We start from the raw sequence: 27,439 nt of genomic DNA on the forward strand, positions 1-27,439 counted from the left end.
TTTATTCTGACTTTACACAATCTTTGAGTACCCCATTCCTGTTGCCTTAAGTTAAGGGCCAAGTTACATTATATGGATTTCCATGAAATTTGGTACACACATTCTTGTCCTCTACAGAATGAACTGTATTGTATTGTATCATTTATCCCTTAAGTTTTTATCTAGCACAATCATCATCAAAATTTTTATTTGTCCAAACAATTAGTTTATGACATTGGTTCTACTTTGTGTTTAAAGACAATATTAAAAATAAAAACAATGCATTGATTATTCACAGCAATAGTTGATATTCATAAAGTGTATCTTTGTCTCTTGTCTTGACAGCATCACCTTGACAACTGGACAATATACTAATGCTACGTTGACCATTACACCACCTGCCAACACACCATCGGGCACTGATGTCACTCTGACTATGGAAGCCAAGTCATCCAGTGGTGCTGACTCCAATTACGTTGTTTTGAGATTCTCTGTTGTTACCAAGGTAACCAAACACATCCTGGATTATAGATTTGAAAAAAGTGAAATAAATACATCAAAAAGCTTTTGAACATCACCATAACGCAGCTATTACAGATTAATTTCTTCAAATGTTATTCAAGTATCCTACAGATCTAAATTGTCCTTCGCTGTGATTCATGCATACATTTCCCATTCTTCTATTCCTGCCCCGTCCAGATTACAGATTTTGTTCCTCCTTCATGTGAAGTTGTTGGTGTGCTGGCTGATGATTGCCCTCAAGACGTGTCTCAGTGTGGACCTTTCAGTTGGGAGCTCTCAGCCAACCTTACTGATGGAAATGGCACTGGGATAACCAGAATTTCCCTGAATCAGGGCAATGGAAACTTAACACACACTTCCTTGAATGACCCAGTCATTAGTGCAAACTACACAGCCTCCTGCTGCTCACAGATTGTTGAGCTGATAGCTGTAGATAAAACTGGGAATGTGGGCAAGTGTTATCATTCCATTGTACGTTCTGCTGGCCCTGCTTTGACCCTGTCGCTGCCAGTTTGGTTGTGCCTGGTGTTATCTGCCTTTGTAGCAAGGTTTTAAAGGGCTAAAGTTGTTCATTGTATCCTACTTAAATAAAATGTAAGTACTAATTAAATAATGGGCAAATGTATAAATAAATATTCATGATCTGAAAAAACATGTGTTATCTACATTTTCTAGCTTGTTCAATCTTGTTTGAAATAAAACTTTGATTGCCCGCACGCCTGGGCCCTGATTCAGACGGCAGCCTAAACAAACTCCAAGGCTTCACCTGAACTGAGATAGGAATCTCAGTTCAGAGAAGTCTGATTAAACAGATAATCAGTGTTAATTTTGTCACCCATTTTTCAATTTAGTCTTAGTCTTGTTTCAAAGTTCATTCTTAGTCTTAGCCACTTTTAGTCTTTCACAAATCATTTTCGTTAGTCATATTTTAGTCGACTAAAAGTCTCAAAATTTTTGTCTAGATTTAGTCAAACATGAACACAGGGTATTTTAGTCCAGTTTTAGTCAAAACATTTTAGTATTTTTCTATTTATTTCAGGAATATTTTTTTTGTTTATTAATTCCAGTTCACTTGTGTTCCACAGCTAACATATTGAATAAATGTCTTGATTGAATTGAATTAAATGAATTCATCTTCAATGCAACTTTGCTAAGCGTCTTGTCTGTTGTTTCAATACACACTTAATTTGTTTCTTCATTCTTGACTGTTATGCCATATGCGCACATTTTAATAACGTTGGGCTGCAAACGGGTTCAGGCTCTACGAAGCTGTCAATCAAAACGGGCCGGGCTGGGCTCGGGTCGAATTGTATCGGGCCTGGGCCGGGTTGGGCCTGACTTCTAAGGACCGCTTCATGCTCTAGATTGCACTTTCTGTATACCGTGTTTCTCCTGCATGCTGTTTGTTTTCAAGCCACAGGTGCTAGAGCAGCCAGAGGATATCAAACGTGTGGTCGTGACGTTGCCTACAGTAAAAGAAGTGCTGGCACAAACACATGACAGCAGGACTGGATGTTGCTTTTTTTCTTATATAGTAGACGAAAACAAGGAGGACGTTTTTGTTCTTGCATGACATTTTCGTCTCGTTTTTATTAGTCAACAAAACGCACATTGGCACATTTTTCGTCACTGTTTTTAGAACATTGTGTCGTCTCGTCATCGTCTTGTCTTTGTCAAGGTAAAAAGGCTCGTTGGCGAACATATTTCGTCTCGTCTCGTCTGACGAAATTAACACTGCAGATAATCAGACTTAACTGTCATTCTGAGCCCAGGGCAACATGGGGGTTAACTCAAAGACAGGGTATATTGTACTTTCATATAAACAAGGTTTATTGGCCTTAAATTCCAAAACAAAATAATTTGTGGTAACTGTTTGGACTGAAGTAAGACTAAAGGTGCAACATAGAATTGATTGACAATTTATATTATATGCTTTAAATAACAGTCAAACCAGGCGGGGTCATTTTTTACCCAAGAGGACAAATCGTGATGACATTATGAGGGTTAATTCAATCAACTCTGGATATGTTCATTCTGAGACTACAATTCACCATGGCAACAAATAAAAGGCAGAGCCTCCATTTTTACTGGATGCAAGGTGTCAATGACTTTGGGAGCCTAATGTCAGAGCGGGACCCTGAGTTAAATCTAATAATAACCAATATTAAAACTATTTCTATATTCCATGTTTTCAGAAAAAAAAAGTGCAAAGAAGGGGGTTGATTAACAACTTTACATTTATTACCTGCTTTCTCAAATGGCAGGACCAAGAAAATATACCTCTTATGTAAAGAATATGCACAATTTGTTAAGTGAAGTTCAGAATTGAAGATTTGGAGAGAAGAATCAATGTCATCAGTTACTAAAATGTAATTAGAACAGAGAATATGGAAGACATGCCTTCAAACTATCTTTTGCAATACAGCACAATGTAAGACACAATAACAAAATAAGAAAAGGCTGAATATCAGTTTGAGTCATTATCTAATCTTATCAGCTCTTCACCAACACAGACGACGACTAAAGTTACGCCCCAGTAATTACTAATGCAACACAAATGTAAAGTCGTAAAAAAAGGTGAATAGATGTAGATTTGTTCAAGGTGACTTCAACTGAAGTCAAGGTGAGTCTGCTCAAAATAACAACAGATTAACTTAAGTGAAACATTTGTGCATATAATAAATTATGACAACTGGAAGGCTACATTCATCAGCTTTTCTGGGATTAAACACAGACTGACATTCCAATGGTCAAAACCTTGAAAGTTGCTTTCAGATTCCATTTATGTCCAGTGTGAACACACCTTTTTTCTAAAGGAGGTAAATTATTTCACAAGCAGTACCTTACATTAACCCATATTGCCATTTTGCAACAACGGCAGTGAAAAACAATGTCATAAGTGACAGCAATATAATTATTTATATAAACCAGGCATGTCCAAACTATTCTGCAGGTTTTTGTTCAAATCAATCAGAGCAAACCCAATTCAACTAAGTGACTTTTGAGTGTGAGTGATTTTTTTTGTGAACACAGCATGAAAATTATTCTAATAGATCTTTAACCCTAGTATTTTCCAGTACCATTACAAAATCTACAACATCTTGAAACTGTGTACACACTAGAACTTATAAACATATAGTACACATAAGTTATAAACAAACACTGCTTTTATTCTGAATTAATTACTAACCTCTTCTCTGATTCAGCACATAAAGAAAAATGCCAAGTTTGTCATCATAATTTATGTGTCAACTTTGCTCCACCACGTCAAGTGTGCACAGTGCCCTAAAGAAAATTGCTTTACAAGATTAATTTGCCATTTTGGTACTTATGCTTATCTGTTTACTTGCCATGGTTTCACTCTCATAGCTGTGCATGTAATATGGAGCTGAAACCCAGAGACGGTTATTTTAGCGTAGCATAAAGGCAGGGAGTGGGGAAATCAGCAAGCCTGGCTCAGTTCAAAGCTGAAAAATGCACCTCGAAAGCTACACTGTAGCGAATTTGTTTAAACTGTACACCTACTTAGCACACAGCATTAACATTAAGCTTGATCCTCTCATGTCTCAGCAAAAAAAAAAAAAAAAACTGTCTCATCTAAAATATTAAACTATTCCTTTAAGCATTTATAAAAATACAATCAAAAGAAATGATCCTGTTCCCGGTGAACACAACATAAAATTCTCCATTAGCATTCACTCTACAGAACAATGAAAATCAAATTGATTCCATCTGCAGCAAATATTACAATACTTTTAAAGCCATTATAGAAAACATTATTGTTCTTAGTAGAACATGGTCACATCTTGGATGCCCATCACTTAGAGAATTTTATGTACATTTTTAACATGCTTTTTCAGGTGGCCTGACTGTGTAAAGTGCTTTGGGCAGTGTGGGCAAGAATGTGGTTTCTCCCCTGTGTGGATGTACTTGTGCCTTTTCATGTTATTGAAGTCTAAAAATCCTTTCCCACAGTATGGACACCAGTGTCTCTTCTCTCCATTATGCCACCTTAAATGCACATTTAGTTCCACCCTCCTTGTGAATTTCTTGTCACAGAGGTTGCAATGGAATGGTTTCTCTCCGGTGTGCATTCGTATGTGGGCTTCTACGTCTATTTTTGTGAAGAATCCTTTGTTGCAGATCTGACAGACGTAAGGTTTAATCCTGCGGTGCACGGACTGGAGGTGTTTGGTGAGGCCAAATCGGTAGACAAAGCCTTTCCCGCATTGCTGACAGATATGGATCCTACCATTGCGGTGCACACGGCCATGCCGTTTAAGACCCTTGGAGTCTGTGAAGCCCTTCCCGCAAAGTTTGCACGAGAAAGGTCGCCAACCTGCGTGGAGCCTAACATGGCTTTCCAGGGCAGCACTGCTGCTGAGGACACGACCACACTCCCCACACTGATTCTTCAGTAGACGCCTGCCAATAACTGATAAAGGCTGTAATGGTGATACAACAGGTGGTGCTTTAACAGGTATGGGGTGGAGAGAAACACTGTGGGGGTAAACTAGTGTATCATCCGGGGACTTTGGGGATACTGTCTCGGTCTTTATCGGTGAGTGCCCTGACCTCTTTCCCCCTGCTGGAGGTGTTTTATTGGTTGGTGTGGGAGGAATCCACACAGCTTTAGCTGTACATTTTCTTAATGCCTCACAACTAGCAGGGTTCTCTGCTAACTGGCTTGTTTTAGCTCCATTCTGCACTTTTGATTGGTTAGAATTTTTATTTTTTGCTATCGTTTTGGCTGCCCCTGTTTTACCTAACTTAGCAATTACGACTCTTAATTTAGAACTGGTACCATCTTGACTTAATCTATGTTTCTTAACAGAAGTTGTTTCCCTAGACTTTCTAGAACTGTCACCATTCGGGCTAGTGCCATTTTTACTTAAACTAGATGGCCTAGGACTAACAGAAGTAGATTTTGTCTTTTTAGGACTAGCACTCTCTCTTCTCAGACTAGTCCTATTAGGTCGCAAAGGGGTGGTTTTAGTATTGTTGGGACTGCCACCAGCTTTTGTCATTTTTGAGTTGGCAATATCTCTAGTTGAACTAGTCCTCCTTGGACGCACAGAGTAGTTTGTGGTGACTTTAAGGGTAGCAGCAGCATCTCTGTTAGACCTCCTAGGACTCACATGAGTGAATTCACTAGTAGCTTTAGACATACTTGAACTGACAGATGATTCACTTACAGTCCTACTGGGATTAACATCATTTTCATACAGTTCGGAACCCCTAGAACTAATGGGAGTAAGGTCATTAGTTGTCTCTTTTAGAAATGTAACATCTTCAGCTGCTCCGGGGTTGTTTGGGCACAGGAGAATAGCATCACAAGTTGCGTTTTTACTGTATAGATGGTCACCCTCTAATCTAGGTTTCTTAGAGCTTAAAGTCCAGGTTTCTGTTTGTGTCTCCGTTTCTGTGCAAGGTTCTGGGTTTGTTCCGGTTCTTTTAGCTTGTAAATGTGTTTGGACATGACTTCGGAGTTGGGCCAGAAGGGAAGTTTTCTGTAACCTTTTCTTGTTACTGATGTTGGTCTCTGCACAAGAAGGTCTGGTATTTACACAGTCATTGGAGGAGACCTATAACAAAAAGGAAAAGAAAAATTAATTTAGCAAAAAATACATGCATGCATCTATTTACCTAGCCATCAAGTTGAAATACTTTACCAAGGGTGTTTTACAGGAAGAGGATTTTTGCAAAATGGGATGCAAAGCTAATCAACCATGTATATAACTTTTCAGCACATGTTTTATTGTTCTTCTTGTTGTTTCCAGTGAGCTTCATTTCAGCATAATTTAACAAAAAAATGCATTAAACAACACCAGGATTAAATGACAATAATTGCAACTTTTGCAGCCTTGTGACAAGTTTCAGCCTGATGGTGAGTTTGCACCTTTCTGTCATCACTACCATACTGTTAAAAATCAGAGTGAAGCTCTGAGGTTTGACATTTGCTCTATATGTTATAATTAGTGCTGTCATTTTAACGCGTTAATTCGATTAATTAATTACGCCGCATTTTAATGCGTTAAAAAAATTAACGCAATTAATTATGACGTATTAACGGTGGCGAGCCAATGCTTGCGCATTTGAATTTTGGCCCATTGAAGGACCCGTAGGCCGTGCTACATCACCTGCGCTGGCAAATTAACAAGGCAGCAGTGGTCAAAAACAACAGACATGGACAAGACTCAGGAGGATGAGACAGTCGGGCCACTGAACGGCAAGTTCTTATACAAAAATAACAGAGACGGGACAATAAATAAAAACATAGTAATATGTAGTTTTTGCAAAAAGGAGTTCTCCTACCACCGGAGCAACTCCAGCCTGACTTACCATCTGAACGCAAAACATGTTCAGGCAAATTCCTCTGTTGCGAGTGTGGCTACCGGGAGCTCGCTCCGCCAAACCAAGCTACCTGAATTTGGCAAGCGAATGAGTAAATCCACAACAGAGAAATTGACAAATACTATAGCAAAGTGGGTTGCTGCTGATTGCAGGCCAATTTCTATCGTTGAAGATAAGGGTCTACAGGAGGCGTTCCAGGTAGCGGCGTCAGACCCAACTTTTCAGCTACCTTCGAGAGCTACGGTGATGAAAAAAGTTAGTCACATCTACGATGATGAAAGAAGAGATAAAGAAGAGTTGTTGGCAGTGTCCTGCCATGTCGCCCTAACTGGCGATCACTGGACTTCAGTGAGCAATCACAATTACTTAGGAGTCACAGCACACCTAATAGATAGTGAGTGGAAACTGAAGTCTTTTGCTTTAACTGTGCGCAAAACGGTGACCCGCCATTATGCCGATGCGTGCGCTGAGCAGTTCGATGCTGTGACCAAGGAATGGCAAATCGAAAAAAAAGTGACAACCATCGGGACCGATAGTGCTAGAAATATGGTCGCAGCAGCACGCCAGCTGCCCTTCGAGCACGTCCCGTGTGCTGCACATATACTCCAAAGAACGATCACAGTCTCTCTTGAGGAGAGCAGCTTTGACACCGCCCTGGCAAAGTGTCGAAAAATAGTCGGGCACTTCAAACACAGCCCCGCCAGTACGGAAGAACTGCACCAGCAGCAGACTGCCCTCGGACAAGCCAGAGAGCCCCTGGCTCAAGACGTTTCCACAAGGTGAGACTGTTGATTACCTATTGTGTGTGTGTGTGTGTGTGTGTGTGTGTGTTTGTGTTTGGTTCAGTGCAACTACTGTATGTACAACATACTGCTCAAAACTTAGAGCCGCCTGCACAACTAATGCTATTTTTTTGTTTTACTTCATTGAAAGATGGAATTCAACGCTCTCAATGATCTCACGGTACTTGCGGAACCAGGAGGCTGTGAATGCCACTTTGGCCCAACAGAGGCATAACCTGGCCACACTGACCAACCTAGAGTGTGAAAAACTCCAGAAGCTGGAGGTTGTTCTCGAACCCTGCAAGTATGTCCCTCTCTCAAGCACACTCACTCACTCATACACACACACTTCCCCTCTCTCTCCCCCTTTCATGCACTAACCTCCATCTCTCTATCACACCTTTCTACTTGCCCAATAAAGTGAGTTCATCATTGCCATATTTTTGTTCCACTGCAGATACGTGACTGAGCTTCTTGGAGGTGACAGCTATGTGTCATGCTCTGTGGTGCTCCCCGCAATCTGCCATCTCAACCGTGTCATGGAGCCCACTGATGAGGATCCGGGCTACATGATAAAGTTCAAAACCGCCTTTTTGAAGGACCTGGATGCACGCAAAGCCAATATCAATATCAGATGGCTGAAGGTGGCTACAGCCCTTGACCAACGATTCAAGGACTTGAAGAGCCTACACAAGAATGAAAGGGATGAGGTATGTGTGTGACTGAGAAGACCAGTGTTCTGCAAGTGCTTTGTTTAGAAAGTCCTATGCAACAAATTAATTTTTCCTCTGTTAAGGTGTGGACCTGGATTGAGGAGATGCTGCGACAGTCAGAAGCAGGACTTGCTCCTCCTCAACCCACAGAGGACGAGCCAGCAGCAAAGAAGAGCTTCCTCCTGCTGTGTTCTTCAGACTCCGACTCTGACAAGGAGGAGCTGGGGCCTCTAGCCCGCTACAAAGCTGAGCCGTGCATTAGAATGCATGAGTGTCCACTGGAGTGGTGGGCAGCTCACGCAGGAGCCTATGGACAACTGTCCTCTCTTGCTCGCAAGTACCTGGCTACTCCTGCAACGTCAGTGCCATGCGAGAGACTCTTTTCACTCGCAGGTAACATCATACAAAAGAAGAGGGCAGCCTTACATTCAGACAATGTAAACAAGCTTGTCTGTCTGAGCAACTGGCTGAAGAAGACATAATGTTGTCTGTTGTTAGATCCTGTGGGTGTTTGATTTCAGAGATTTTATTTATTTAACTTTATTGTTGTTTGTTTTACATTTCTGAAGACAGCTTTATTTTATTTAACTATATTGCTGTATTTGTTTTACTTTTTTAAATAATGCACCTGGCCTCATGAGGCACAGTTCACCAATAATAAATTGGATTTAAAATCTTCTCTTCTTACTGTATTCAATTGATTAGTCATACAGTACAATTTTTTAATATCCTAGAATTCAAATTCTTTATCAGGAGACCTTTAGCAGATATGACATTAAAATGCGATTAATTCGATTAATTAATTACAAAATCCTGTAATTAATTCGATTAATTTTTTTAATCGACTGACAGCACTAGTTATAATACAAAATTTCAGCACTGAGGTCAAATCAGGCTATATCGATGATTTTTTCTTTATACAAACCAAAAACTTCTTACTGAGAATCATTACAAAGTTTCAGAGCATCCCGTAATCATAGTAACTCACTGTTAACACCCAATGACTCAATGTGTCAGAGGGGCTAATTTTGTGAGTCTTGGTCATTGCCTGAGAGTTGACAGCCCCTGAGCCAGTCAGTCAACTATCTACATTGATCTACACTGATCTCATAAATGGCCCCTGTGCGCTCTAAATGGCGGGAATCTGTTGTAACAAAGGAGCACTTTAATTCATGCGTTTCCAAAATGGGTCAGACAGAGACTACATGACCTTTGCCTGTAGTACCAGACAGAGAAACCTTCTGTGTTTTAGATGGTGCTGTGATCTCACATCATGTGCTGTTGCTTGCTGCCACCAGCAGTTGGCTTGTCAATAGTTCTCTATTTACATTGTTGTTACCATGACAACTTTATATAAACACATAACAACCGATGTCTGTAACCAACGCAAATGTTATTTTACATTATTGTTTTATATGAATGAAATGAGCGTTTACTACTGCATTACCTGTTCTTGGTCTTGTGTAACAGGGGCCACTGCCAGCTGTGCCAGGAACTGGGTTTTAGTCATCTGGAAATGAGGGTCAGATGTGTCCTTGGATGTGATGGAGGTTAGATGTAAGAGGGCATCTGACAGTTTCTCTTCTATAGGTCCTTCATTAGGTAATGCACAATCTTGCGCTGCAATCCTGATTTCTTTGTCCAAATCTGAAGTACACTCACCAGCTATACCAGATACAGCTGAAGGCTCAGTCATGTGGATGGCTATTGTTGATTTCTCAAAGACTTGTTCCAACTCCTTGGATGGTGCAGATGTCAGCACATACCCACTGGTAGGTGACACTCTCAAAGTGGTACAGTTTTCCAAGGATACTGATGTCTTCTTTTGAACATCATTTGGTTCTTCTGATATCTGAGAGGTATTTACAGACACAGAGAGAGAAGTTTCTTTGAAATCGGGACAGATCTCTGATGGCTGTTTTGATATGACCTCAGATGATGATTTCTCGTGTGTGCTACCTCCTTTCAAAATGGACAGACAGTCAGAAGATCGATTTGTAGGCCACTCTGAGACCAAGACTGATTCTTTTATGGATATTGGAAAGCGGAGCTTGTTTAATCTGACTACAACAGTGCGTTTTTGTTCAAAAGTCTGTGAAGACACTGAGGATGGCACTAGTCCAACTGGTATACTTAAACTGGGACAGGTTTCTGTGTGTGCATTTAATGTTTCAGAAACAGAGGCAGTTTGTATGGGAGATTTCTTGTAGCAAGATGTATTGTCACTCTTTTGGGCTCTCACATGAATGTTCTGTGACTGATTTTTCTTTTCCGTTACAGGTGACTTGTGTCTTGGAATTATAATTTTTACTTTTGGGTATAGTAGAGACAATGACTGCGGGTCTTTAGAGGCCAGCGTAAGGCCTGCTGTATTCTGTGGTACAGAGGAAGGTGTTTTAGGAGGTAAGCCTGCAACTGTAGAGCCTGGAAGTGTACTATTATTTTCTACAGAAACTGTTGCCATAACAGTAGGAAGCTGGGCTGAAGTCTGTGATGCAGTGTTATGAGGCATTAATAAGGATCTTTGAAGCAAAATTATTCTATGTGGTACTGTGTTACTTTGTCTACTGGATGCTACTGGTGTTATCAGACAATGGGGACGGTGCTGCTGAAGTGACTGCACACTTGTCTGAGTTGGAGCAGTTGATGGGGGAATGAAAGATGTAGTAGTATTAGACAGAGAGACCGCATGCTGTTGTTTTGGTCTGACCACATTAATGTGTGGCTGAGCTTCATTGGTTGGGGTGGGTATGCGTAGATTCCCTGCAGCTTCATGGGTATTTTCTTCCATTGACTGATTCATGGCTTCGACTAAAAGCATTGCATCCTGAAGAGTTACAGAGGTGCAGCGTTCTCTGGGTTGAACTGATGGTGCTTGTGGTGACTCAGCTGGTGCAGTGTATTGTGTTTCAACTGCAGAGGAAACTTTGGTGGATGGAGCCCGAATTACCCCTTCTTTGATATCCAGGGAAGGTTGTTGAGATTCAGATAGCTTTGCCTTTTTAAAGGAGCATCTTCTACTCTCCTTGACTGAGAAAGTGATCATGGATGAAGACTCCTTAGACTGAACTGGACTGGATGTTTGTGAAGTGATTTTAGCTGTATCGTTTGCAGATGAGACCTCAACCTCTTCCACTCTTATCATAGAGGATTTCTGCACTTCTTGCACTATTGGAACATCAGAAGATGGTGATTTAAGTATTTCATTCTGTTGCAAACGTTTTGCTTTTTTCGGTGGCCGTCCTCTTTTACGTCGTACTGGCATGTCTGGCTGGGAGCTAGAATCAACTTCTGCAACACAATTTTTTAATTCATCACATGCTTCTCCTTTGTTGAGTGGTACAGGTTGTGCCAACAGTTTTTCTGCAGAGTGCATACCATCAGTCTGTTCATTTTCTGATGTTTTACCCTCTCTTCGACATTGTTGGTGGACCACTGATGGTTTCTCTTTTTCAAGAAATCCAGCCTCTGATTGATGCTGAGCAAAGACCATCTGGTATTTTTCAGATTCTACCCGAGAACCAACTTCTGACGTCTTTTGAATGACATCAGACTCTTCTTCTAGGTCATCTTTTATTGCAGCAAGTGAGATGACAAATGAATGCTCTGGTTCAGATGACTGGTTCTGGCCTCCTTGTAAACTACTATATGTTCCCAAAAGGCGTGGTTCCAGGGCCAGTTGGGTGTCTCCATGTCTTTGAGGCAAAGGTATTTCTCTAGTTGAACATACCTTGTTAATTAAAGGCCCTTCATGGTCAGTTCCAGAAGCCCACAGTGAATCTAGGCACAGCAGGGATAGAGACAGCATAAAAAGGTCAGAATGACGATGAGTAAACCTTGCCAAATTGTGTGGACTTGATTAAATCTTCTGAACTAACAAAATGTAGTTGACAAATAAAAATCGCTTTCTCACCTGCTTTATCACTCAAGGCTTGCCCTGAGACCACAGTAGACTCAGTTTCCTCTTCCTTCAAGACAGACTGTAGAGAAAATCACCATGACAGTCATTAAAAGACATAAATGGAAAAATAAAATGGTTTGCTGCCACGATACACACCTCTTGTTTGACAAGTAGAAGTCCCATTTGAGAATCTCCCTCTCCGTGGGTGTCATAATTGTGGTCCTGCAAAATGTACTCCATCCCCTCATAACTGGATAGTTGCTTCTGGTTGTGCAATGATGAGTGTCTCAATGGTTGACATTGTTCTACCAGCATCATGTGGAAAGGAACAAGATCTGTAAACATAAAGACAAAACAGGAGAACTGGTCAGTCAAGTCCAATCTGAGTGCAAAGATCAGGTGATGTGTGACTGATCAATAATTTTTTTCTACATAGAAACAGAAATTTGTAGACTTTACATTGAATGAATACTGAGGTCCAAATCAAGTACTCATGCCTCCAGGACTGTTTTTAGATTTATTGCGGAGCCTGAGCGTGATTTAATTTTTAAGCAAGAATTTGCTATACATGTCATCCAGTACTCAATGTGCTTCATTACTTTGTCACCCAGCCCCGCAGAGGGAATCTCCTCTAGACTGGAGCTTATCAAAACGCAGCAGCTGAAATATGTTCAGCCATTGCATATAAAGGAGGGGGACACATCAGATGTAATAAAGCATCCGGTGACGCATAGGACACACTTGATAGCAGACGAATGTACTGTGTTCAACTGCTTGTGTGATCCCATGCCAAGCACATCATCCAGCAGTGTGGGTGCCCCTGGCCTTGGCGATGGGAAAACAATTATTGATCCCAACCATTGATGATAACTACAGCAGCAGCCTCTAATCAGGCCAGTAATGCAGCGCTGATTGCAAATCTTGCATTTATAAAGTACTACCAAAGAGTAAATAATTTGTACAATATTTAACTGTGCTTATTTGACAGCCTGTGGACTGATTTTCATGTAAACAGGAATGATGTGACATGTGCTCCCAGGTAGACAGCTTTGGTTTCTATAGCCAATTTCCCCATCCATGACAACTATGAGGGAGGCGAATTATTTTTTTTATTCACCCGTTTAGATGATATTAAGGCTCAAAGTTGCGCCTAATTGACAGTGTGACTGCTTGATTGACAGGTAGGCGCCGTTACAAGTGGCTTATTAGAACACAGAGGCATCATCCGACCCACCTCTGGTCCGCCGGTGATGCACGTCTTTGCTGATATTTATTTGTCATCGCGCTTCCTTTTCCGTCACTGATGAGTGTACTTATTGTTATTGGACTATTTGGCAAGGCTGAGTCCCAAACATACCCAGCACAATTGAATTTTTTTTTGGCACCAGTCAAAAGTTTAGAGATTTAGGATTTTTTTATCTATCTATCTATCTATCTATCTATCTATCTATCTATCTATAAGATTAGATGGAATTATATGGTGAACAAAAAGTGTAAACAAAGAAATATGTTTATATTTTAGATCAAAGCCCAAACTTTTAGCTTGATGACTCACAAATTGCAGTTGAATGAGGCATAGGATTAAATCAATTAGTCAAAATTGTGATGAATTATCTTCTTGTTACTGCTTGTAAATGATAATGATCAACACTTTAGCACAGTATGTCACTGACCTCTACTGTTTGCCAAGATAGCACGGTATGGTTTCCCTCCTGTTTTGGATTTAGACTGAGTTAGGTTAAGCTAACGTTGTGTGTCGCACATAACAAGACAACACTGGTCATTTATGGGTAAAACGTCATTATCAGACAGTTATATCAGTAAATATAAACGTCAGTTAGGTCATGGTAGATAATCAGGCATCACTCCTCACCGCACTGAGTCGCGGTGTCACGTTTCTCAGAGCCGTCGTTTGGCCCTGGAGGCGGCTCACTTCCTGCACTGTCAGTCGGTCGGCTCCTCGCACTCTCTACCCGGCTGCACCTGGACTTCAGGTCCTCGTTCTCCTTCTTGATTCGGGATATTTCTGCCTTCAGCTCGTCGACCATAGTTTCGAAAAGTTTAGTCGTCTCTGCGACAGCACTCTTGAGCATGCTCTCCATGACGGAGGCGTACTTAGTCTGAAAGTCGTCCGCTGACATTTTGATACGGGTTTACCGTTCGTCCTGGTTTCTGTGTGAATCCACTTTTGACACTACATTTACTGTAGCGTTAATAAATTCATGGCATTGAGAGCAGGCTCAACATGGCTTCTTCCCATTGACGCTGCTTTGTGTGACGCACGTCTTCTTCGTCGTCTTCAGTTTCTTCCTTGAGTTTTAATGGCGGCTGGCAAACAAGCTTATAGTTGCACTACCGCCGCCTGCTGACGACTATAATCTCTCTATTATACACTGAAGTAATAAACTTCAGATTTGAGTGCTTTGTTTTTCTTACTATTAATATACTACGTGTATATCAATTAAAATAATAAATAAAATTGTTGTTTTAATGACTTCCATCCCTGTTGTGCCATACTGTGAGTAATTCAGCTGTGTGCTGTAAAATGATCTGATACTCTCTATTTTTGCTGCTACCTCAAAATGAGGAATAAATAATGCTCCTTGTACGGCAACATGAGCTTAACTGGTGATGTTTTAAATGCTCCACAATTCTGAGAGAGTTTTTAAGCTTGGTTTCTCAGCAGCAGAACATATAATCTATACAGTTGTTATCTTGGATTGTTCTAATGTGATCTCTAAGTCCTGTTTTCTCATCAATCTTACTCTGACAGACATTGTATTGTCTTGTTGATCTTTGAGTTTTTCACTTCATCAATATATATCGACACCACCTGAGCTTTTCATCAAGCAAGAAATAAAACACTTTTTGATTTTTTGATTTGTTTGCCCAATCTTTCATTTAGACTATTTCAGCTTGCATTTTGTTTTGTTTTTTAAATATCCTTTTAAAAATATTTTTAAATACTTAAATCATATATTTTGACCCCTGATCCAGTGCAACCCATCACCTGTGTAAAGTTAATGTCCCGTTCAAAGGTGCCATTAACTTGAATAACAGCGGTGGGGCTCTATAGCTTGATGTATTTTATGAGCACTTCATATCTACTGTTTATTGATGTTTTATGGTGCTTGGAAAAATGATTCTGATAATAAATAAAAGAACATGAACAAAAGGTATCAAAAAATAACTCTATCAAGTTGTTCTCCTGATGTATTGGAACAAAAAATAAAAGACCCCTCTCTCTAGGACGTCTTTGTTTTCACAGACGTTCATCCAGCTGAAACGATTAAGATTGTCCCAACTCGCTGCCCGTACTTTAAAGCACGGAAGTGCCGTTGTTTACGGAATCAGGAGGAAGTGATGATAGCTCCACGGAGCTAAGCGATTAATTTACTCTGGCTACAAAAACAATGCCGCGCTGAACAGATGGACAACTGTATGCACTTAAAATATGTTTTACACATGTGTGTTTCCGCTAGGAGCTTGTGACGTGGTTGGAGTGAGTGACGTTAACTCTGACTCACAACTAGCGATGCTAGCTAGTTAGCTGACGTTGACACAGTGTTGTTGGTTTATCATCATGCTCGGTGTGGTGGACGTCAGTGGACGGTAGACCAGCTCATATACGTGCACGACCTGTTTAACGCTGCCCACACCGAGTCTAACAAAGTGGCACATCCAGTTTAAAGAGAGAGCGTGTCAGGTCAAAGCTGCCTTTTCTTCACTTCACTGACTGTTGTCGCAATTTTTTTTTTTTGTTTTGTTGAGGGGGGCATGATGGCAGAGACTATAGTAACTTTTCAGTCCCAACTCTCCGGCGTCATGGAAACGGTTTTCAAAGCTGCCATGTACGAGATCACCAGGCTGGTGGAGGACAGTTTTCTGGAGGAGGTGACGCGGTGCAGGGAGCAGGTCGAGTCCCTGAAGAGGCGGCTCAAGTGGTCGGAAAGCCGGCGTAAGGATAGAGAGGGAGACCGGAGAGAGAGGTGTGTGGAGTGTGGAAAAGTCGGGGTGTCCAGTGCGGAGGATCCCAGAGCGACAGGTCAGTCTGTCTAATGTATGACATCTATATTTAGCCACTGTTCATTCCCGTGTTCACTTACATGGGTGACTAAATGCTTCGTTGCGTTACAAACTCAGCTGTGTAAGCTGGATGAGCTCTTTTTGAGTTACAGACAAACATCACACATGATAAAAGAAATGGCTCTGCGGCAGCTTTGAAGCTGCTCCAATTATGAAACCCACTTTGATATACTGTATAATGTGAACGGGTTGCAAGTGTACAAACACACAGAGGATTGCCTCTGCTACCTGTGCCCTACAGAGCATCTTACATCTGTCCACCTTCCCTGCTCTCAGCAGCATGTGGTCATTCAGAGAAAAACGCTCTGAACCACCTGTATGCTAAAAAAAACTATGCTCTGAGAGTGGTGACAGTGACACAGAACAGTGAAGTCATGGGCCAAATAAAAAACAATGAGCTGAAAGGTTCACATTCTCTCTGGGTTAAGTACCACAAGCCACTCCTTTCACATTACAAGTATTCATTCAGTTATTATTAGGTTGAGTACAACACACCTCAACTTTTCTAAATGATTCAAACAGAAACAGAAATGGCAAGAAATAACGGCGATCACAAAAATGTCACTGTCTTTTGCTACAGAGAAAAATCTGAAACAGGAAAGTGCGCTGCAAGAAGAGAGAAACAGCTCCCAGTGCACTGATGCAGAGACACCTACTCATGAAGAGGCAGAGGGCCACAGTACCATGACTGCACCACAGGTAGAGGACAGTTTATTACACTATTGGAGCTTCGACTATTTAGGTTTGAAATCTGTCTTCAAAATGTGTCAGCTGATTAGTCATGTGGTTAAATATTTGCTGTCAAATATGTCAGCACTTATTCAGAGAAGGTGTTTCCATCTTAATGAATATTAACTCTTTTTTTTTTTGACAACAAAAAAAAAAATTACATTGTTTTTTACTTTCAGTAACTTTTATACATTTACAATGTGATGATAAAAATCTGCATGAAAACACAAATGCTGCTAATGACAATGGAATAAAGTAGTCTCTAATATTTTACAGTATTTTATGTATGTTTTACATTCTTTAACAGACCTTCCTGGTAGTATAATGTCAACCAAATGGTTTTTGAATGGTGTCTTTCTGTTTGTCTTCCAGTCTCCAGGTGTCCAGTGTGAAAAGCTGGACAGACTGCTCAAGGAGGAAGGTCTTCGGATCACGCCAGAAACTAATGAGTCCCAAGAGAGATGGGGAGTCAGTTTGGAGGGTCAGTCTCTCCACTACAGATTCGTTAAAAAACTTTTTTTTTTTTAAGGGACCCTGTAACAGATAAATATCTTGTTCATTTTTAGACACATGTAAGTGTACAGTCATTTCTACAGTTTTGGATTCTTGGGAAAGTATAAACCAGATGGTAAACACTATCAACCAAATAACCATTTCAGTGTTTATATGCTAATTGTGTAATTTTACTCCCTTCAGTCATATATTCATGCCTTTGAAAATCTTTTTCTCCTCTCATTGGTCAGAACCGGAGGCATCAGGTCTGCCGGGGCCCAGTAAGCGTTACAGTGACCAGAAGATCCCAAAGTGCAACGTGAACTGGGATGTTGGCTTTGACCAGAGGCCAGAATCAGCCCAAGATGGACATTCAGGTGACCCATCTGAACAGCTTTTCCAGAGCAGGTATGGTATGGAAGAGTTGGGTGGCTTTGACAAACCTGGCTATGGAGACGGCAGTATGATAGACATGCCTAACTTGGATGGGTTACAAGGATCACCATCCCACCTGGGTGAGGATTTGAGTTACATGGGACACTATGAGGGGGATGTGGAAGCACCAGAAGGAGCTGAACATCAAGCTTACCAAGCAGGCACTCCACGGAATAGAAGAGGCACGGTTGGTTCACCTGCAGGCTCACCCTCAAGGACTAACATTGATGTAAGTGGAGAGTTCAGCTGTTTACTGATCAATGAAGAAGGGTATCTGCAGGACCAGAGTATCTTGTACCCTGAACATGTGTCTGGTGAATCAGGTGGCAGGTTAAACCTCCGGAGCCAGGGCGTTCGCATTGACACAACTTCAGATGGCACAGCAAACATGTATGGGCCATCAGATGCATACAGTGACACCTTAAACCTGGGTGAGAGGTTGCAACATCAGGTAGGAGGGCGAGGAGGGAGGAGACAAACCTGCAACCAGTGCTCCATGTCCTTTCCAGACTCTGCCTCATTGAAGGCCCATAAGCAGACGCACAAAGGCACCGGACAGGTGCCACCATACTCCTGCAACCAGTGCGGAAAGACCTTCACTCAAGCCTGTAACCTCAAAGTCCATCAGAGGATTCACTCGGGGCAAGGGCTCCACCTCTGCAGCCACTGCGGCAAAGGTTTCTCTTCTTTCTCTGACTTAAAGACACACAAGTGCGGCCAAACGGGTGACAAACCTTACTGCTGCACTGTATGCGGGAACAAGTTCAGTCGTCTCTGGAATCTGAAGTTGCACCGGAGAATTCACACCCAGGAAAAACCTCATCGGTGCACAATGTGTGATAAGAGTTTTACACGGGCAGACATACTGAAGGTTCACCAGCGTACCCACACGGGTGAACGACCATACTGCTGCACCGTCTGTGGCCTCAGCTTCAAGCGCCTGGACCATCTCAAATCACATCAACGCAAACACATGACAGATTTATAAAACTAGGGAAGTTTTGTGAGGGAACATCAGAGAATTTGTTGTATTAAGAGATTTAAAAATAATGCTTTTATTTCTGAGCCATTTATCAGTTAAAGTCATGTTTTTTTTTTCCTTCTCTTCAATTCCAACTTCTTTGTTTTCTTTTTTTTCCAAAAATGTTTTGTTGGTATGAAAATCACAGGACAAACATAACTTTAGTTTGATTTATTGCTGCATATTTTGTTACTGAAAAAAAAAATCACTTTAAGTAAACTTGAACAAAAATGCTGAGTAACGTTGTGATTACATTAAAGATTGAAAAACTGTTTCTTGGAAGTGAACAATTAAAACCAAAGCCATTACAGTTAATTCCATTTTCATTACAAGTTGTTTGAACATTTTCATTTTTTTTTTTAAATCAGTGAACTCACTTGAAAATACTTGATCTTTTCGTGGAACAAACTTAATTGGAAAATTACAGTTTTTAGTGTATTCAAGGTTTTTTCAAGGTATAAGGACCCAACCTTTATTTTTGAATAAACAGTATTGCAGTACACAGTAAGGGTGTTTATTTATACAGAATTACTTTCATGGTCACGTATATAATTACATAATCTGTTAGGTGAATCCCATGTATTTATTTATCCCTATATTTCTATGCATTAAGCTTGAATTGATATTATCTGCCAAAGGGCACATAGGGAAAAATTATACATGACTGCAAGCTTAAGACGAGAGGGACAACATTTATTGAGAAGTAAGCCCAGTGCTGAGCCATGTCATTGCAAATGAAGAATGTGACACATCAGGGTAGCATGATGAAGAGTTTGCTTAGCGTCAAGGGAAATCTTTGTAGGGTTCTTTTTTTTTTTAAAAAAAGAAGAGTGCTCCAGATGACATTCCAGAGTGCAGTTTCTGTCTGGGTGTCTCTACAAAATATCTAACATGGTACCTTATGAACTGGAGTTCACCACGCTGCTCGTAAATATTTAGCATAGGCTAAAACACTATTTTGCTATTTGGCCAAGAACAATGAATAATAATAATGATAATAAAAACCGGATCTAGGCATAAATCTGCCTTTATCTTTAGTTTTATGTCAACCAGTGGTCATTATTCCTTACAAACTAAACAATGTAATTATTGATAAGGTAAAATCTGATAAATTTCCCCCAGTGAGGATAATAAAATTAACGTATACACACATATATTGCTGTATATATATCAGACTGTGACGATCCAGTTTGATATGGAAGTATCACATCATTTTAACATCCAAAACAGAAATGATAGAGAATAAACTCTGTATAAATCACATGCATGTTATATATCTGAAGTGGGTAAAAAATACAATCTCTCTTTTATTTTGCTTCCTCCCAATAAAACTCTGTAAAAGAAAGCGGTCACAACAGACATAATGTGTAGTATAATCGCAAACCCATGAGCTTTAGTGAGTTATTGTCTGCTTAGAGCAGCCTGTGGGTTTCACTTTTTAAAAACGCGTTTCGTTCTTCGGGTGAGGCCACCGTACTGCGTTGCGAAGGACGTCACGAGCGAAAACAAGAAGCACCAGCGAGCGTTCAGAGGCTAGCGCGGTTACCTGGTTAGTGCTAAACAGATGTTAGTCACGGACTACACAAACTCCAGCGTGAACGAACCAACACGCCAGACTCGACTATGGTTTATGTGAATCATAAGTGCGTAACGCTACGATTTGTTCACGAGTTGACGCTGTGTACGAACGTCACCGTCACGTTAGCTGGCTTAGCTGACAGTTCGCGCTGACACGAAGGCATTTCCTGTAAATAGCTGGCTGGGTATCGTAAGTCAAACCTTTTAACATTTAAAATTGATTTATGTCTCGTTACCTAAAAGCCCACGGCAACAAGTGGAGAGAGTTCTTTAATAATGGTAAATAACCTGAACAACCTGTGGTAGCATCAACAACAACAACAGCAACAACAACAACAACAGAAGAGGAGTCCTTCTCTCTCGCTTTTATTCTTCACAACAACACAGATTTTCGCTGTGTGTCTCATCATGTCGGACCTGGACACCCTCATTGTGACTTTCCAGACACAGCTCTCAGATGTGATGGAGACTGTGGTGAAGACAGCCATGTATGAGGTCACCAGGTTGGTCGAGGACGGTTTCTTGGAAGAGGTGAAGCGCAGGAACCAGGAGGTGGAGTCCCTGAGGATTCAGCTGCAGTGGGCCCGAAGGAAATTAAGTGAAAACGAGGGGGAAGATGGAGGAAAGACTGGAAAGTGTGCGGACTGTGCCAAGGATGATGTGGAGCTGTCCGGAGACACCGCAGAGGAAAGGCACGAAGAGCAGCAGGATGGTATGAACACACAGAAAGATGATTGTTCAGGATTAAAAACAGTGTATTCTGTTATTCTACGTCAATATTGTGTTGTTTTTCAGACATTTTGAGGGACTGCGGCGTGAAAATAGAGAGCGACTCCATGGAAAGTTGGACGAGAAGCCAGCAGGAAGTCATACCACAGACGGCACAGTCAGCAGACAATCCTACAGCCGCTCGCAGCCCTGAATCCCTGGTGGGTCACGAGACTATCTCAAAGCAGAAGTGCTCTCAATGACGTTAGATCGGTGTTATTCTGAGAGGCGTTATGCACACACAAAAATGAAAGCATTCACCGAATCCTCTGATGTGCTCTCTGTGCTCCATTTAGGCAGCGGAAGAAGATGTGTTGTCAGCAATGGGTGTAAAAGAAGAAGAAGAAGTCATTACGCCGTCATGTTCATCCGTGCATTTGGGAGGGTGGAGTGGTTCCCTTGACGGTGAGTATTGTACTGTGTCACCTGCAGTGGGTCTGTTGTTTTCATTGCATATTAAAGGAGGGATCAGTCATAATGGATTAATTATAGTTAAATGTTGAGTCTTGTTCCCAGGTGGTCAAATACCAAAACTTGGCTTGGTGGCTTCAAGATCATTGAGTGCCACTCCCAGCACGAATGCCACCTGTTGTGTTATGTGGCTCACTCCAAATCACTTTGTTTGTTGATATCTGAAAATCTGGGAATGAGACTCAGCTATCAGGTCTCCAGGATGTCTTTCTCCGTTTGGATATGTAACAGTGGTTTGTAGTTCCATATCGGTACAGTAGGGAAAACTAAACATGTAGAAAATGACAGTATGTGCAGTAATTTCAACATTCTACAGTGACTCTAATTCTTAATTTCAAATACTGACGTATTGTCAATAACAAAAATAAATAACACAAATGTCAGTAGTGCTCCATTGGATGAGGAATTTGATGCCAACATGATAACATTTTCCAGAAACCTCGAAGTTTCTCAGTTTCAACATTTCCTAAGTTGTCTTTGTGCAATTTCCTTTTTGTGCAGGTTTCAGTGTTTCACAAATCATCACTTTTTTTTCCCCCGCAAATTTGGGTTGTAGGAACGTTATAAATTTGAGAACATGTGTGTCAACATATGTTACACCTTAGGGCTGTGCAATTAATCGAATTTTGATCACAATTTCGATTTTGTTGTCAAATGATCTCAGAAATCATATAATCGAGTTTAAACGATTTATTTTCCACTTTTCATTGCACAATTTCTGAGAGATATGCATGCGCATTACATTCCATTTCACGTGGCCCTGCTGACTAACAGGAGAGCCCATACTCCCTCACGCAGCTGAAGAGTGAGGAGGTGTGTCGTTTGGTGTTCAAAAACAGTGAGTGAGATTGAAAGCGAATGAGAAGAATCCGACGAGAATGTGCAAGATTTGCTACAAGGTAAAAGCTGCTCCTCTTGGTAACACTACAAATGTATTCAACCATCTCAAACAAAAGCACAAAGTCACTCACGACGAATTAATAAAGAAACAAAAAGACAAAGCCAGTGCCACAATCAGCAAGACGTCAACGCAAACTCAGTCATCGATCACAGACACATTGTTTAATGCGACTCCTTATCCGACAAGTTCGGAGAGGCACAAGACATCAGGCTACGTTTACACATAGCCGGGTATGTTGAGAAACGAATATTTCCTTCCCTCCGTTTTCCAAAATAACATCGTGCACATAGCATCGTTTTCAAAAAAGTTTTCGTTTACATCAACCCGCATAAATACGCCATCGAGCGCCATCATAACTACGCTAAGCCTATGGGCGGCTTGCTTCCATGATCATCATCATAGCGAAAGGTAAACCTTGGTCGCACTTTTGGCGCATCAGCTGCCTAAAACTTCTCAGTTTTTTAAAATACCCGTGTACGTGTAAACGGGGCCTAACAGCTGCCATGGGATATTTCTTAGCTAAAGATATGCAACCCATTAATACAGTCGAGAGTGAGGGTTTCAAGAAGATGCTTATTGCTTATTAATGCTTATTATTATTTTTTATTTTGTTCTATAAATACAGAGAATTTGCAGAGCAGCTGGATCCATTATTTATTTTGGATATCATACATTTATGTTTTTCTATGCCTTATTTAATGCTCCATAAAGTATATTTATTTTATTGATTTAATGCTTTATGCATTGCAAAACAGCTGTAACGTACATATTTGTAGCCAAAATATATTTTCAATTTGAATATTTTGCATAAAGAATCAATAACAAAGTGTTTTTTGAGAGAGAGACAAATGCTGAATAAATGCATTGTGAAACTCAAAATTCATCGTTTGAATAATCGTGATTTCAATATTGACCAAAATAATCGTGATATTGATTTTTTTCCATAATCGAGCAGCCCTATTACACCTAGAGAATTTTGTCTTTATCAAGAGTCCTTTTTTGTAAATACACGGCTTTTACCTTTTGCTATAAATATAATTAGTTCATGATTGTCTCACACAGATCTTTGTAGTTGTAAAAAGTTTTCCATGGATGGAATATTACCTTTTCGGACCAGTAATTAGCCATGTAAACAGTCAATTGAAAAAAGCGTAGTCATACTCATTAATATAACTCCTGTTTCCATTTATTTTCTAGGAGAAGCAGTGCCTGAATCACACAGCTCTACTGAGATGACTGAAGCCAGACCAAAACAGACTGCAGACAGCAGTGAGGAATTATTGAGGAACGTCATTAGGCAAGACCCCCAGATCTCTACTGCGTATGTGTTTTCTGAAGAGCAGGAGGAAACGCACATGGCTACAGATCCATCTTTAGAGGTGGACAATAGTTGGGCAGGCCTGACAACAGCTGGATTGCTACAGTGTCACAGACTCGCAACAGAAAAGGACTGTGATCCAGCCAAAGCTAGAGGTTCTCTCCAGCAAACAGAGCATGAGCTGGCCAACTCTGTCACAGCAGATGTTAATGTTCTGTCTCCCCCAGGGAGAGATCAGATTTCATCCTCGACGTCCCCTACGGCGAGACTGAACAACAGCGAGGCGTTGGGTGTGACTATCAAGCAGGAGATTATTGTCGATTCTGACGGGTCCGTGGAAAGCGAGCATAAGGAAAAGAAAATGACAAAGTCTGGGATGGCAGCTGTCTCATGTTCAGTAAAAAAGCACAGGGTGAGTTCAGAATCACTCAAGCAGAACCACATTTCCCATAAAGCCACTGTGCAGGAGGTCATGAAGCTGCATTCTAAAGTAGCCACAGGTCTCAGATTGCAAGCCGCTATACAGCACCTCCACCGACCGATGAAGAAACCATCCCACACGCTCTCGAACAGTACCGCCACCGCCGCTCTGTCTTTAGCCCACTCTCAGGATGTGAACTTAAATCCCCTCAACAGAACTCCCTCCACGTCTAAAGCTGTTCCCCCGCCTCCTCTCTCAGTCCAGCGAGTTCACTTAGGTGACAAACACGCTGCGGCACTTGACAGAACTGGTGAACCATGGGTCAGCATCAAAGCCCAGCTTCAGTCTACAAACTCACATCACAGCAACCCCTTACCCCATCCAGACTCTCATGCCGGTCCCAGGCACCTCCTGCGATGTGGCCAGTGCGGGAAGTGCTTTCCCCACCCCAGCAACCTGAAGGCCCACTTGCAGACTCACACAGGCGAGCGCCCTTTCTGCTGCTCTCTCTGTGGTCGCAGCTTCACCAAGCTCAGCAACCTCAAGGCCCACCGTCGGGTCCACACTGGAGAGCGACCGTACTGCTGCTTGGCCTGCGGCAAGCGCTTCACCCAGAAATGTAACCTGAAACGCCACCAGAGGATTCATCTGGATGTATGATGACGGACAGCCAGCGAGAATAAGACAAGTTTGGTGTGTGTGTTTGTTTGTTTTAGATGCTACGGTGTTCCCTTTGCAATGTGATACAGTCGCTGTGATGCATTGCAAAAATGCTTCTTGTGTACTCGTCTCTTGAAGTGATTGTCCCAAAATATTCTGTGCATTTCAGGAAGGTTAATCTAGTAACTTACAGAGGTGTTGTAAAGGTGTTATTAAAGGTCAGAAGTAGTGAAGCAGTGTGTTGTGAAATGTATCGCACACAGATAAAGGTCAGTTGTCACTTTTGATAAAAATAAATAACTATTTATTCTGTGAATACTTCCATTCTATTGATTGCACCATGCCTGTGAGCACAGAAGTGCTCATCGTACATGTGACCAACCTGCTCAAAAGAGAAATGTGAGCCAGAGTAGATCTCAGATGGCTGCAGGGCAAAAAACAGGCGAGCACACACCTTTTCATCATCTTATAATATGTCAGTGGAAGTGTGAATGAGGATTAATGCAATTTTATCATTTATCATTTACATTTAAATCGAGCATTTCATAGGACGTCACATTTTCAGTTTTTATTTTTATTGCTGTTTTGGGTGTCTTTGTTTCTGTTTCCACCAATTTCATAATATTTCATCCCTATTTATGTATTTATACATTAGAATATATTAGATTGTTGTTTAAGTTGACATGTTAATTGCTGCTATTTTTTTTAAGGGTAAAAAATAAAGTACATTTTTAAAAAAAATTGAAATTGCAGATTTATTTATTTTTTTAAAGACTGGGACAGATGTCAAGTAAATCCTTGTCACTGATTGGCTCTCTGTTTTTATCATTTGTTTGTTTTATATTTTTGTGAGATTTTTATGCCTTTATTTTTCCATGGCAACAGCTGACGACAGACAGGATATCAGTGAAAGAGAGAGGGGTGGCAGGGTGGGGTGGGGATACGACCTGCAGCAAAGGGCCCAGACCGCTGCAGTGAGGACTCAGCCTTGGGGTGCACACACTATCACATACTGGTATTTGTATTTTTAAAACTGATGTTATAAAATATGACTTACATCCTTTCATAAGCAAAGAAAACAGTCCCCTTGATTGCCACTCTCCTGCTCTGAGCATACATTTCAGCTGCAAGTTGACAAATGTCTTATTATTCACACTCGGTAGAGAACTTTAGTTCTAAATTGACTCTTCAGGGCACTCAAGTGTAATTCTCTTTGGTAAACACAAGCCCAGATCATGTGACTCTAGAATTCACAGTAGGTCACAAAGCGTATAATTTGAAGCACTTACACTGAGCACTTACTCATGTATCATGAGTGATGACTGAGTTTCTGGTCTTCACTCTTGTAAATAATTGTCCGTTAAATTGCAGCTTTCACCAAAAAGCCCCCTCCCCCAAAAAAGCATCGCTGTCAAGTTTCAGAGCAATATTGTGTCGCTTTAATCGACCACTGGGTGTCAGCCTTTCACCTAACTGTGCAGTATCAGGCCCACGGCAGAGATTTTAACATGATATACGTCCTCTTGTCTGGATGCTAATGTATTAATGGAATAGAGGAGTACTCTTAAAGAAAACCATTCCATTAGAGTTACACATCATAATTACAAGTGTCTGTACAGGCTGTTTTAGTCAATGTGTGTGTATGTGTGTGTGTGTAAGTGTGTGTTACATATCTCATGTTCAGGATTAAGCTTAATGTGATGTATCTGTAGTTGGAGTCAGAGCAGCACTGTGCAGGTGGTACAACTGATAACATTTTAATCTTATTTTCAAGGTGAGGTAAAAGCTAGCTCAAGCTAAACTCTTTCTATCTCTCTCTTGCTGTGTGTGTGTGTGTGTGTGTGTGTGTGTGTGTGAGAGAGAGAAGATGTGGATTAAAGCAATGCTTCTGTTCTAGATGGTATCTTTTTTTGATGTTTGAACCCAATAACAAGAGAAGTTATCTATGAAGAGCAATTGAAATACCTACTTAGCTGAATCTGCAGTGAGCATAATAGATAGGGGTTGCTGTGTGAAGGGATTGTGAAACCAACCGGCTGGTTCACAGTTGAATGTGTGGGAGTGCACAGCATATATATTCCTGTATGTTAGCCGACGTGTGTCTGTGTGTTTCGAACTGAAGAGTTCAAACCTGTGACCTACAGTCTCTGTTGAGCTCACGTGAATCTGTGTTTTTTTCTATAACTGGACCACCGATGTAAGCATTTCTTCTGAAGATGTTTAATTACTTTAATGACAAAAGCAAACTTCCTCCTCACCTTAGTCTACCCATTCCTTGTTCTTCATACGGGGTCTCTCTCTTTCAGCA

At 41.1% G+C, this 27,439-nt stretch overlaps 5 protein-coding genes across 7 annotated transcripts in view; 4 read left to right on the forward strand and 1 right to left on the reverse strand.

Moving 5' to 3' along the window:
- vwa11 (von Willebrand factor A domain containing 11) overlaps positions 1-1,153 on the forward strand; it is a 50,097-nt gene extending 48,944 nt beyond the window's left edge. For both annotated transcript variants that reach the window (XM_027283032.1, XM_027283031.1), the window contains exons 17-18: positions 325-484; positions 679-1,153. In XM_027283032.1, the coding sequence (XP_027138833.1) occupies positions 325-484; positions 679-1,056 (538 nt within the window). In that variant the 3' untranslated portion in view covers positions 1,057-1,153. The remainder of the gene's footprint in view (positions 1-324; positions 485-678) is intronic.
- Positions 1,154-2,720: 1,567 nt separating this feature from the next.
- Positions 2,721-14,574, reverse strand: LOC109141099 (Zinc finger protein 112). 2 transcript variants are annotated; one of them, XM_027283121.1, is made up of 6 exons: positions 14,125-14,572; positions 12,408-12,586; positions 12,264-12,330; positions 12,081-12,130; positions 9,798-10,202; positions 2,721-6,086 (listed from the first exon to the last, which is right to left on the reverse strand). In XM_027283121.1, the coding sequence occupies exons 1-6, from the start codon at positions 14,390-14,392 to the stop codon at positions 4,323-4,325; spliced, it is 2,733 nt and encodes a 910-aa protein (XP_027138922.1). In that variant the 5' UTR covers positions 14,393-14,572; the 3' UTR covers positions 2,721-4,322. The 2 variants fall into 2 exon arrangements, with proteins under 2 accessions (XP_027138922.1, XP_019125853.2); XM_019270308.2 differs by having other exon boundaries at positions 9,798-12,130; positions 14,125-14,574.
- Positions 6,100-9,027, forward strand: LOC109141100 (zinc finger BED domain-containing protein 1-like). The gene is made up of 4 exons (XM_019270309.2): positions 6,100-7,634; positions 7,789-7,941; positions 8,095-8,347; positions 8,434-9,027. The coding sequence occupies exons 1-4, from the start codon at positions 6,688-6,690 to the stop codon at positions 8,830-8,832; spliced, it is 1,752 nt and encodes a 583-aa protein (XP_019125854.2). The 5' UTR covers positions 6,100-6,687; the 3' UTR covers positions 8,833-9,027.
- Positions 14,575-15,562: 988 nt separating the features above from the next.
- Positions 15,563-19,711, forward strand: si:ch73-109d9.2 (zinc finger protein 696). The gene is made up of 4 exons (XM_010741809.3): positions 15,563-16,296; positions 16,918-17,036; positions 17,439-17,547; positions 17,810-19,711. The coding sequence occupies exons 1-4, from the start codon at positions 16,029-16,031 to the stop codon at positions 18,979-18,981; spliced, it is 1,668 nt and encodes a 555-aa protein (XP_010740111.1). The 5' UTR covers positions 15,563-16,028; the 3' UTR covers positions 18,982-19,711.
- A 765-nt stretch (positions 19,712-20,476) lies between these two features.
- Positions 20,477-25,447, forward strand: si:ch73-109d9.3 (zinc finger protein 574). The gene is made up of 4 exons (XM_010741808.3): positions 20,477-21,304; positions 21,388-21,521; positions 21,657-21,765; positions 23,930-25,447. The coding sequence occupies exons 1-4, from the start codon at positions 21,001-21,003 to the stop codon at positions 25,129-25,131; spliced, it is 1,749 nt and encodes a 582-aa protein (XP_010740110.3). The 5' UTR covers positions 20,477-21,000; the 3' UTR covers positions 25,132-25,447.
- Positions 25,448-27,439: the final 1,992 nt, after the last annotated feature.

This window comes from Larimichthys crocea, chromosome X (assembly GCF_000972845.2).
Source record: "Larimichthys crocea isolate SSNF chromosome X, L_crocea_2.0, whole genome shotgun sequence".
Classification (NCBI taxonomy): Eukaryota; Metazoa; Chordata; class Actinopteri; family Sciaenidae; genus Larimichthys; species Larimichthys crocea.